We start from the raw sequence: 12,364 nt of genomic DNA, 5'->3' as shown, positions 1-12,364 counted from the left end.
GCTGGTATAAAATTGAGGTGAGCTTGTTTGTGTTTTACTTTCTGCTATTTTGATTAACACAATGTCATCAATCATTTGACGCTTACCATTAGTGTCCTTGACTCTGTGAATGTTTTGCTGTTTGGTCAGAAGCCAGTCAGTAGATAAGCACTTGTGTATGCACTGTATGTTCACTGTAGTGGAAGCAGCAAGAAGCTTATGGTTTTCTTTTTACGTATTGAGTTAACTTGATTTGATTTAACACAAGCCTTGAATTTTCAGTTCTGCAAAGTCCGGACCTGCAACAGTGCAGCTTATTTAAACTTCACAACCAAGACTTTTAAAAACAGCATTGATGTACTTATTTCCAGATACAAATGACTGCTTTCCTTAGAGACACCCATAGAAAAATGTTGATCTAATTACATGATAACATGTAGTTAGATGATAATTACTGAGAAAATCAGCAAAGTCTGTTGGTGTATTTACATTTGTTATTTGCATTATGCGGTTATTTTGTATTGTTTTATTACTTGTCATTATATTTATGTTTATGACAAAAAGAATAGAATATATTAACATGTTAAAATGAGCTATATAATAAAAAATGAGTTTGAGATACTATGTTCTGGAGACAGAAAACATGTTAATTATATATATTTAAATGTAGATTTGTCATTTGAAACACAAAAACTAAATTGTTAAAAGGTTTGTAAAATTATTTTTAAAAAGGTGGATGGTGTTTACTCCAACGCTGCCTCCTTTTTCATTGGATTTGCTCAGGAGTCACCAGAGCCAACAGGAAGTGGACTTTGATTGAAAAAAAAAAATTTTTACTTTAGTAATATTTGGTGTTGTTTTTTTAAATCACAGGAAAATGATAGAAGTAAGATTGATTACTTAACTCAGTGTGCAGAGGTTTAAACTCTGATTTAAAATGTATGCTTTCAAACTCTGAAAGCTTGGTTTCAAATCTTGATATCCTTTAATTAATCCATTCATCTGTAGCTCCAACTGGACTTCCTGGATTGTATTTCATTGTCTCACCAGTAATAAACAAATCCAGTGTAGCCTCCTGCATTGTTTTAAGGCAGAAGTGTATTGAGTCTGAATGGACCCTGACAGTGTCTGGCAACACTTCCATCCAACGTTCATCCAAGATCCATCCAAGGGCGGAAACACATACACATAAACAAAACTGTTCTCAAAAAAAATAGTGCGTTCATGTAGGAGCCCCTCACTCATTATAAGAAGCCAAATGATAAAATATGTTTTAGGGCCTTTAAAGATCCCCTACAGACATGTTTTTAGATATAAAAACAATCTGCTTGGAATATTTATTTCCACAAAATTTTCCACAAAATAGTTCCATAAACTAGTTAAAAATGACATCTACTCCTTCCTTTCCAATGAAAAATCAAGAATCTATAAATATGCAAATATTTTTCACAAGTCTTACTGCTGGACACACGATGTCTCCTTCTTCTCTATAAAGTCCATTCTCAGTGTTTGTGCACTGGAGGCTTCAAGGTTCCACATCACTCTTGTGTAAGCTGCCTACTGTACCACGATTGGCTCCAAACTAGCTGTGATGTCACAAATCACGCTCGTAGTAACACGCCTTAAACTCAGATTTAAGGTGAGCACAGAGAAACGTTCCTCCTTCAGCAGATGAACGTGAAAACAAACTCTGCACGTACATCATTCTGCACAGTGGAGCTCAAACATCACAGTGAAAGAAGAAGAAATTCAAATGAAGGCTGAAGAACATGGAGAATAAATATCATCTGAGCTCACCATTCTCGCCCTCTGTTGATGGTAACTGCTTCTTCAATACGTGGTTCCCCGTCTCCGTCAGCTGTCCGGCGTCTCCATGACCCTGTACAGCCCTCTGCAGGTGTCCAGGACACTGTCTGTCCTCTGAACCGTTGGCGCAGACCTCAGAGCATTTCACTGCATTCATGGCCCACACTTCACTCCCCTTTAGACCACATCTCTTCTCGGGTCACCTCAACTCCCCTTTCAAAGAGAGAGAGAGACACAATCAAAGAGCATACTTTGTGCACATCACAGTGAGGCCACTTGACTCTGACTACAACCTCAGTCAGCTGTAACAGTTTGAGAGAAGACATTAATTGAGTTTGAACTAGCATGAAAGACACAGCAAACACCCATTTGAATGTTTGCATTTTAAAAATCCTCGGCGGTGCACGGGGCTGGATTATAGCCCATGTTAGTGTTTGCAGAATACAACACAAGTTCCAGATTTTGTATTGTTTCTTTTCAGAGGTCCATCTCAGCTCAGGCAGACGGCGGAGCGCGTGCCGGTTTGTTTACAGAGCTTTAAGCCCACTTTCAACCTCGGTGATGCATCTCCCCATCAGCCGCCACTATCCTCTGCTGCTGCCAACTTATCAATTTACACAATTTACAAAGTGCAGACCTTCCTACCTCCTGAACAAATATTAAACACATCTACTCTGTGGATTCAGTAGCTTAGAGAGCCCCCACAAGGTGTCGATGTGAAAAATGAGCCTCTTACTCAGGTCCCAGACGAGCCAAGTCCTCTGTGCAGCCCGTCTACCCTCCATACACTACATCATCTCCGGAGGCCAACACCATAGGGCACCACAAACATACATTTCTGTTTTCTTTAATAAGCTCTGTTTGGAGAACTGCTCATATATTCACAGGACAATAAAACTCTCATGCATGTATGTAACGCCTTATAAAAATAGCAAGTTTTCACAAAAGCTGCTTCAGTGGGTTGGGATATTGTCAAAGTTAGTGTGTAAGCATCAAAGATTTATAAGTGCTTAGATTAACGAAACAAGCAGAAGGCATTCTAGGTCAACTGAGATCTTTCTGTGCTTGTTGCTATTGTGAAGCAGAGGAGAATTAAAGTTACTTCATATTGCCTTCTTACAAACATAAAAGCTTAGCAGTTGCATCGTAAATCTTCTATAAGTCACTTCTGCATACAGGCTCTGTGTCAGCCAGACTAGAAACAGAGTAAAAACTTTCAGTCTAAATAGAAACAGCAGAGGCTGAGATGTCCTGACTTGTACTCTCTGGTATGGTTTAAGCTCTAAAAAAAACACTGGAACCTACACTTCCCATAATGCAACTCAAATCCATCTTTTGCTCCCTGCTTGGTAAATGCCCATTTCTTTCAAACTTCATGCCCCCAGTTTGTAATGCAGGTTTTCTAATAAAAAAAAATGTCTCCAAATCTAAGCTGATATAACCCTGATGACATTACATACATCATTTTTAGGAGAAAAAGTTGCTTTGTTGTGTGGCAGAAGTAGGTATGAAGAGGTAAATCATTTGCTTTGAAATGTGTGTCTTCTTTAATCCTACAGCTAAGAATCTTCACCTCCACTTACATAGACAACTTTTTGTCAATTCACAGTATTCCTAGATAAGCAGAGGAAGCTGTATTTCCAGAAGCACATTGCATTAGTGTATAGAGTATATACTACAGTTAGAAAGCACAACTCAGTCCTTTTAGCATCGAGTTAAAAAGTATTCTGGAGATTTACTTCAATATATTGCAGCATGTAGCTGTAGCTTGACAAGAGTGAGTTCAATTCATTTCTTTTGGACAGTCAACTAAACAGCAGGCTAACCAAGGACAATATTAACTTGGGCCTGGAAGCTAATACAGATTCATCCCTCCTCAGCTCCACCCGAGCAACCTGAATATGACAGGCCTGTTTGCCTGACTCATGATGAATGATACACAAGATTTAGCCAAAGTGTGCTGATTCCACTGTCCCAAAGCTGGCCAGCCTGAGAGCTGCTAACTGGAGCTGGTTCTCAGCCCAAATTGTGTGAACTAACCCGAAACCTATCCAAATCTGGCAGACATACAGTAGGTCTATACGGGCCAAATGTGACTCACCCAACTCAGCAGGGTACCTGGGTATCTGCCCACATTTGTGATGTCCGACTCCAGTAGTTGCCAAGATGGTGGTAAACCAAAATCTGGGATCTGAAACTTCCTTTCAGAAAAGTGAATGACATCACAAATGCTACATCCATGTTTTCCGACATTCTTTGGTCAAAACCAGTAGGGAGATCAAACATCTCTGTTCAACTGTGTACAATCTAAGAACCAGCTGTTTAGTAGTCTGTGTTGCCATGGGAAGCTCTTGTTACCAACAGGGTTAGCCAAGCTACTGCTAGCAAGCTAATCCGCTAGCATGTTTACTACCGACTGACCACTGTGCGAGCCATTAAAATGTTATCTTGACCACACGGACTGTGGGAAAAATGTTACAAGAGACACATTTCAGTAGAAATTCATTGTAGAAAATTATGTTTTTCCTGCAGTGGCATTTAGCTGTGTCCTCTTTAATATCTGATATTTCTCTGGACAGACATTTTGAACAGTATTTGCGGAAGTGTTTTGCTGGGCGACAGACCCACATACATATGTATTTGAGGGAAAGTTCTGTTAGTAGAACTCTGATACAGTAATTGGAAAATAGGTTAACGTAATACTGAAGCAATCCTTTAAGGTCTATGTCCAAATGTTTGCATGAATAGTCTTAGTGAATATGTCATATTTTGGAGGAAGGTTAGCTGGTACAAGTGTTAAGTTTGTTTCTCTCATGGTCACCATTTTTAAAAATCGAATCGCAATTTGTCCTAACTAAATAGAAGTAAAGGAATAAAGAAACACATCAGGTTGATTAACAATCTTTACTGTGTACAGTAAAAGTAGAAAAGCTAGCAAGGCTACTGAAAACTGTTTGTCGATCACATGACCCCCTCTTTGCAGGTCGTAGCTGTTCCTTGAGAGTCACCCGTGCCAAAGCCCTTCAACATGGCTGCCAAAGAGGGTGTTATCACCTGAAAGCCCTCAGTTATCTGTAAGACTTGCAGGACATGAATTTCAAACAAATATATTTATGTGGCATGTTCTGTTGTAAAAATGGAATGCATGCCCTGGCAGTTCTCTAGGATTTGACTCACCTCTTCTGGGAAATGATATTGAAGACACTGCGTCCACTCAGCCCATATCTTGACACACAGATTACATGTGGTGTGGTTAAAGGGACAAAAAGGGTTTGCACGCTATATCGTACATAAACATCAGTCGGGGCAAACAATAACAAACCCGTGCATTTACCTCAGAAACAAGACAACAGTTACAGTAAATCATAGTCTGTTAAAAGGCTGGAGGAGACTGAGACTCCTCCATGCAGCATCAGGAGGAACCTCTTTAATGAAGCCTTAACTGATGGGCCTGGCTTAAAAGCCCACCCAGAGACAGATAGGGCCCACTCTGACAATTTATACCACGGTGACAACCCCCACAAGGAATAGGTGGAGATAGGCAGAGGAAAACACTGTCTCAACGATGGGTGGACAACAGTGACGCCCAAGTTCAACATCATGTTTCATATTAGCTCAAACCATGATAAGTTATCAGTGAATCCATGTTTTTACGACACAAGATTGACTGAAGACAAATGCCCATTTACTGAAAGGCTGAGGGGAAAAGTGTGGATATAAAAAAAGAAAAAAGGAAAACAAGGCTGTCTTCAAAAGAGCCAGGTTATAGTCTGATGCTATCTGAGGCAGTGTGGAGTGAATGGTGGCCTGTATCTCTGTGTCAACACAATAAGAGCCAAGACACGTGGCACTTGGAGCTCCATCAAGATGAGCCGATAGGAAGTCCCACTTAACAGTTGTCCTCTTATCGATTCGCTCAGCCCCGGCCAAATGCTCATATATTATCTGCCCTTCTCTCTAATGACCCACAGATTAAGAAGTGACTAGAAAGGTAGACAAGTCACTTGCCTCTGGATGTTTACGACCCCGCTATATCCTCTGCATGGTGGGATGTTAATCTTTATTGCCTGGCAGTGTTTAAGTTATTACTTACAGAGCTTTCGTGTCTGATGCCACACTTCAAGACCCTGTGTTGTAGGTTTTGTTAGTGATTTAGCAATGTGAGATGAAAATATGTGTGGTGACAAACTAATTTTTCCACTTTCAATATATCAATTAATGTTACAACTCACAAAAGCTTAGAAATCAGTAAATCTGATGTGTTTGTTTTTACATCAAAACTGTAATTACCAAAAATGACCAAGTTTTCTATATTTCTGAAGTGATAGTGTTCCCCACACTAGCGTTCACCACAGGGTGAGAATCTTTGGTACTGACAATGCTTGTAGTTATAGTACCAGTCAAAAGTTTGGACACACCTTCCTATTCACTTGAACAAGATAGTTCGTCCAAAGTTTTGGCTGCTACTGTTCATGCTAGCTTGAAGTGGCCGAAGGTGTGGGGATGCTGTTAGCTGCCACCAAAAGAGGAGACGTTTGACACCAGTTAGCTCCAAAGTTGTCTTATTTACATGTTAATGTTATGCACTGTCAACACTACATTCAGGAATCAGCTGGTTTAGTTCAGAGTTGGGGGGTGTGAGAATAATCTTCATACTGTCACTGGAGCTAACGTTAAGCTAGCTGTTGATGGTCAGTAAATACCTCTAAACTGTAGTCTGGCTGCTTGAGCATGTTAAATACCAAAGACATAATTTGTGGATGTGGAGGCTTTGAAGTTGTTTAAAAGCAGGGTTGCCAACTCTCACGCTTCTGGCGTGTGACACATGATTTCACCTTCAGTCTTACGCTCTCTCGCTGCCCAAACTATTCTCACGCCAAAACACTGCGACAGCAACAGAGATGAATAGCCAGAGTCTTTTTGGTATAGAGTGATGGTTAAACTACGCAAATTATTTTTTTTACAGTTATACACAGGGCTGTAATGGAGACTAAACGCACATAAAGGCCATTAGCCACCTCTCAAATTCTGAAAAAGCATTTACGCAGACATCCCTTTATAGCTGTCAAAGGCTCAGACCAGATTTCTACCGCAGCTTCTGATGTATCTTCTAGGAGCGCTCGTTTTGTTTTCCGTTTCAACATTTTATCCTTGTATGAGACACGGAAACAGCTATTACTGTTAACAAGGGGTGACCAACAAGCCACCGCCCACTCCTGCTACACGGGTGTTTTAATCAAATAAACCCTCCGTGCTGAAGCTAGCAAGCAGACTGGAGCTGCTTTCATGAGACAGACGAATGAATCAGAGTAAGTAGGACCACAAAGTAAGTAGCTAGCAAAAACTCTTCAGCAAAATGTGGAGCTTATGTTTTTTAAATTGACATTAGTGTTTTAACCATCCAGTTTACAAGTTACAGTTCTGCTTTATGCTCACTCAAATTTTTAAAGGAATGCTTTTTATATTTTCAGAGTATGAGTAATGGTGTTGAAAGTAAAACAAGAAGAAAGTAAAGAACTTTCAAAAAGATTGAAAGAGAAAGTTTAAGGAGGAAAGAGAAACACAGAGGCCACCCAGGCGTCATCTGACAGAGAGACATGAACAGATTCAAAGTAGGAAAACTGGTAAGGAAGCTGTATCTAGATTAATTGCTGTTCTGATTAATATTTTCAAAGGCACAATCTATTCAAATGTAACATCCCACTAACAAATCAAAGAACAAGATTAATAAGATTATTACAGGCCTGCAACAGTCACAGATACTGGCTTTTCATTTGATTTATTGATTGCTGTTGGGATGTACAGAGAATTTCAACAAATATAACAATAATGCTTCTAAAACACATTAGATACCCTAGCTTTAAGGTAAGCCTATTTTAAAGTCAGATTGTATTAGCTGCATTACATATTGTACGTCATGATATGACAAATTAGTTGGCAGATTTACTTCATGGTTAGTGCAGCCGTCTGTCCTACCAGTGCAGCACCCATGAAAAAATAGTTAAGAACACTCATGTACATATTTGGCTGTGTGTGTGTGTGTGTGTGTAAACCGTTGTTATTGCCTTTTAAGTTGTGAGCATTCAAATAAACGTTGTAGTTTGGATATCGGGAACAACACATCTTTGACTTTCATTAGTGAACGAACCTGTGTGCCCTTTATTGGATTAGTGTATGTCTACTATTGTGGTATAGTTAGACCGTATCCTTAAATCTTCGACCTATACTCCCGCTCCCACCACATTTGAGTCCAAATATGTGCACGTGATTAAGTGCATGGCATCAAAATCTCACTGCAGCCTGGTACCCAAAGTTGACGACCCTGGTAAAAGCACCTTTGACATAAGTAACAAAAGTAACGAGTGATGTAACTAATTCCTTTTGCTGTTGAGTAATTTTTAAGAAGTAATATGTAATGTGTAAGTGATTACATTTTCCAACTAACTTGCCCAACACTTGACATTAATGGGGATCAGTACTAACCTTAGCAAGCTAAGCTAATTAGCCTCCCCTTTCCAAGTGGGAACTAGTTGCCCTGGCTCACTAGCTTCCACTTTCTGAGCGGAATACAAACTTAACAGCATGATGGGTCTTCCCAAAAGTTAAATGTTGTAAAGGGACACAAGCCTTAAATCGCTAACAGTACATAACCAATGCTATGTGGGCTTGTTGAGAAAGGTGAAAAAACATCTTGTATCAATGAAAGCTATACAAGGCTATGTAGCACGCGTCATGGAATAAAATAAGACAAAAGGTATCTGGGGCCATAAAGCAATGAGGTAATCTCATCTCATTCGAGATTGACATAGTTAGGGGAAATATGTGGGAAATGCTTTTAAGAACGCCAAAGGTGGGCTGTTGGTTACTATAGTCTATCTCCTATTATAGTAGACTTATGCACTAACAATGTCATTACACAATTTCTTGTGGCATTTATGAGCAACTTTACTGTAATCGAGCGTTTGCTTTGTTTAACTTGGACTAAAAATACAGATTGCAGTATTTCATGGTGAATTATAATGCGCTTTCTATTTCTAGGTTAAGATATTTTGGGCCAAAGATTCACACATTTAGTCTTCACTGAATCTCTTCATCACTCTTGCTCGTCTTTCGTTGATAAATTATTCATCTGAGTGGTCACATCTGGTATGTTTTCTTTCCTTTTGTCTCTTTCCTGCTTCTCTCACACTCTCCGGGGCTTGCAGGCGACCACCAGCCGAGCTGAAGCTGAGCCAAATTTACGGGAGGCTTTCATGGCCTGTAATATTTATGTTGGGGTTAGTCCAGGATTTTCACTGATGATTGTGAATTTATGTTGCAATCAATATGGGGGATCCTCCAGCTGAGCTCATTATGATAATTCCTCCAAGAGTTCTGCTCAATAACATTTGTTATGCACATTTTGATTTGAGTGCCATAATTGGCTGTTTCCAGCTTAGCTAAAGTGCCTTTATAATCCAGATCCACTTGTTTATGACTTCCACCAAAAGTTTAACCAACCAACAGTCTTTACTGGAATGCTTTTATCTTAAATGCTTTTCTCCAAGACTGAACTCTTCCTCACACCATTATCAGGCCAAATGGTAATCTCCAATAATTTCAGCATCCAATACTGTACAATGCATCCTCATGTCTCATGCTGCTTTAATCCAGCAGCATGATAATACTTAGCAGAGTGGAATGTGAGCCTGTATCTGCGATGGGTGACATACTGTATTTGAACGAGACAATGTGCCTCTCCACAGGCCAGAGGTATGCTTTTATCCTCCTGTGAATGTAGCAAAAATTGGAGTAAGCAGCCAACGTTTTCAGTCTACGGTTTGTGTAATGCTCTGCTCAAACCTGAGCCTTTACTCACACCGCTGTTGAAACAGGTGGTGTTTCGGGATTTGTTTGAAAGTAAATAGACTTCGAATAATGAAAAGGAATCAGTTCTATGTACATGGCGCTTCACTTTAGACAAGTTGTTATTAAATGATTTTTTAACAGAGGATTTGGCAAGATTTAGAACTTTTGCCATTCTATAATAAACAATGGCATGGTCATAATGAAAATATTTACTTAATTCTCTAAAGTGACTTATGGCAACTTTGGCCACTAAACAGAGTGTCATGAGTGTTATGGCGTCAGGTGCCACAGTCTGTATAAATACTGCCTGTACACTTGTTTATAGGAAAACCCCCATCTGGCTTCAGCGAACACAGTCAGACACACTGGTGACCCCTGGGATTTTTCGAACGGAAAATATAACAGGACTGTTTGCTAAGCGGGTGGATAGCTGTGCAGCAGTCAACTGTCAAGTGACAGACAAGACAACGTTGTAAAAGACTGCAGGCTCCACATCGCTGAGCCCAGCCCTCTCTCAACCTGTAAACACAGAGCCTGGCTTTTGAAGAACTATCCAAAAAAGCCCAGTGGCCTTTTTTCATTCCCTGTTTATGGGATTTATAAACGATGACAGCGTTATAGTGGTGTGCAAACTTAAAGTTCAAGTAGCTAATAACCCAAGGAATTAGCAGAAATATCTACAAAAAGAATAGAGCGATGGCCAGGAAGTCAAAAAAAAAAAAAAAATCAGCTGCTGAGCAATTCTTAAGACTGTAAACAAAGCAATAAGACATGAAGTTAAAATGTCGCGTTCTATCACAGCTCACTCTTGGATTTATTATAAAACATGGGATTATTAAGCTTTTTTCATTTGAAACTGTATTAAACAAGTCTAACATTTTTTGTTACTTTTACCTATTTTATGACCAATGTGGTTTAGTCTAGAAGGCCCCTAAAAGCAGCGGGTGACAGTTGATGCATACACAGAGCCGCTGTGACTGATGGCAGATAGAGCGTTAAAGAAAGTTGAAAGGTCAGATGTTTCAAATAAACAAGACAAGGCTACAATAACTGTTTTTGCTGCAAATTGTAGAGGAAAGGTAACATCAAAAGAGTATTGGTAGATAATCTGTTTGGTTTAATGTCTTTGTCACAGCTTCGCTTAACGACTTAGAACAAGTTTAATTACTCTATCAAGGGATTTCGGTACGGAAGCTCACCAGTGCCAATATTGCACAGTATAATGAGGCATGAATATTATTATTATTATTTGTGTGTGTGTGTATTTAAAATCTGGAAATGTATTTGTGTTTTATGTGAATTTTATGAAACATAAAAAAGCTCAGTGACAATCTATTTTTGGAGTCTGTGGGTACATTCATAAAATATTGATCCAAGTCTATGTGTTTACTTTGTCACAAGTATTGATTCTAATGTGTAACTCACAATAATATCTCTTTGCAACTTCAGAAAGCAGAGCTGAGACAAAGTCTCAAGTATTGGCTACAGTCCCAAGTCAAGTCAAGACCTAAGTTCCTAAACTTTATGTATCAAGTATCGCGTCCAAAATCCTCATTCAGTAAGTAATTTTTAAATAGTTTTTACAGTAGTAAGTATAGTCAGTTTACTAAAGCACAATGATCAGGTGTTTGCTATTCCTGATACAATTAAAATCATTTGTAGTTGTAGCTAAATATTTAGCATGTTGCTGTCCATTTTTTTCGACCACAGCAGTCTTTAAATCCAAATGTGATAATCTGAGGTGTCATCTCTTGATCTGCACTGAAAAACACATCTTGTGTGTGCAAAGTATATACATTTGCCAGAAAGTGAATTTGCTACATGCTCTTTTATAACATAATAATAATAATAATAATAATAATAATAATAATAATAATAATAATAATAATAACAATAATAATAATAATAAAAAATCTTTGGTCTTGTGGAGGATATTTTGAGTCAAAAGGCAAAACTCCAAATAAAGTCACAGTTCACTGGTGTCAAAGTTGAGTTGCAAGTCTTGTTTGAGTTTTACAAGTCTAAGTCATCCGATTCATGACTCAGGCCTCATTGTATCAATATAGACTGTAGCTTTCATTAAACATTTTAACAAGTTTTACAGATTTGACAAACCACTGTAAACTATTTTTGCCTCATGGAAAACCAAATGTGTTAGTTTTATGATGCAGAGTAAACTACATTAATTGTTGGATACTTCTACATATGCAGAGAAGCCGAGAGTTAGCCGGCAGTATAAAGCTGTCAGAGTCATCTGTCAAAGTATTTGGATGCAGCAACTTTGTTTAGATTTGAAGACTGGTTGCGCCAAATGTCAGAGAGTAACAACTCAATTCTGTGGACATGAACAGAGATGATGTCATGTAATGAAAAGAACATGTACTTTCTCTATTTTTTTTTTTAGTAACTTCTGGTATAATAAGTAAAAGGCACCTTGCACTGTTGCCAATAAATGTCTTTATATTAAAGCAGCTAAAGTAAAATGTTCAAAATGGTCCAAATTCTGAAAGTTTTAACTACTTAACAACACAGAAATCATGTCATGTAGCATTAGTGAATTGCACATTTCATTCCTTCTTACTGTGTATTTGGGCTGCTTGTTTTTGTCTTTGTGAGTAAAGTTTTATCTGCATCAGATACTAGAAATACATATGTGCAAACACAGTAAACCTGCAGGGTGATGGGACATACATGCTCTGTTGCAGTACTACTTAAGAGATCCAGACTGATA

General features: G+C 38.7%; 1 protein-coding gene across 13 annotated transcripts in view; it reads right to left on the bottom strand.

Moving 5' to 3' along the window:
* Window positions 1-12,364, bottom strand: part of myocd (myocardin) — a 164,207-nt gene that overhangs the window by 62,145 nt on the left and 89,698 nt on the right. For 12 of the 13 annotated variants that reach the window (XM_044338789.1, XM_044338797.1, XM_044338799.1 and 9 more), the window contains one exon: window positions 1,777-1,998. In XM_044338789.1, the coding sequence (XP_044194724.1) occupies window positions 1,777-1,942 (166 nt within the window). In that variant the 5' untranslated portion in view covers window positions 1,943-1,998. Of the gene's footprint in view, window positions 1-1,776; window positions 1,999-3,886; window positions 4,080-12,364 lie in introns of those variants that run through there. The other variant, XM_044338795.1, reaches the window with a different exon arrangement.

This window comes from Thunnus albacares, chromosome 20, assembly GCF_914725855.1.
Source record: "Thunnus albacares chromosome 20, fThuAlb1.1, whole genome shotgun sequence".
Taxonomy (NCBI): Eukaryota; Metazoa; Chordata; class Actinopteri; order Scombriformes; family Scombridae; genus Thunnus; species Thunnus albacares.
The sequence above is the reverse complement of the archived record's forward strand: the minus strand, read 5'-3'. Positions and strand labels throughout refer to the sequence as shown.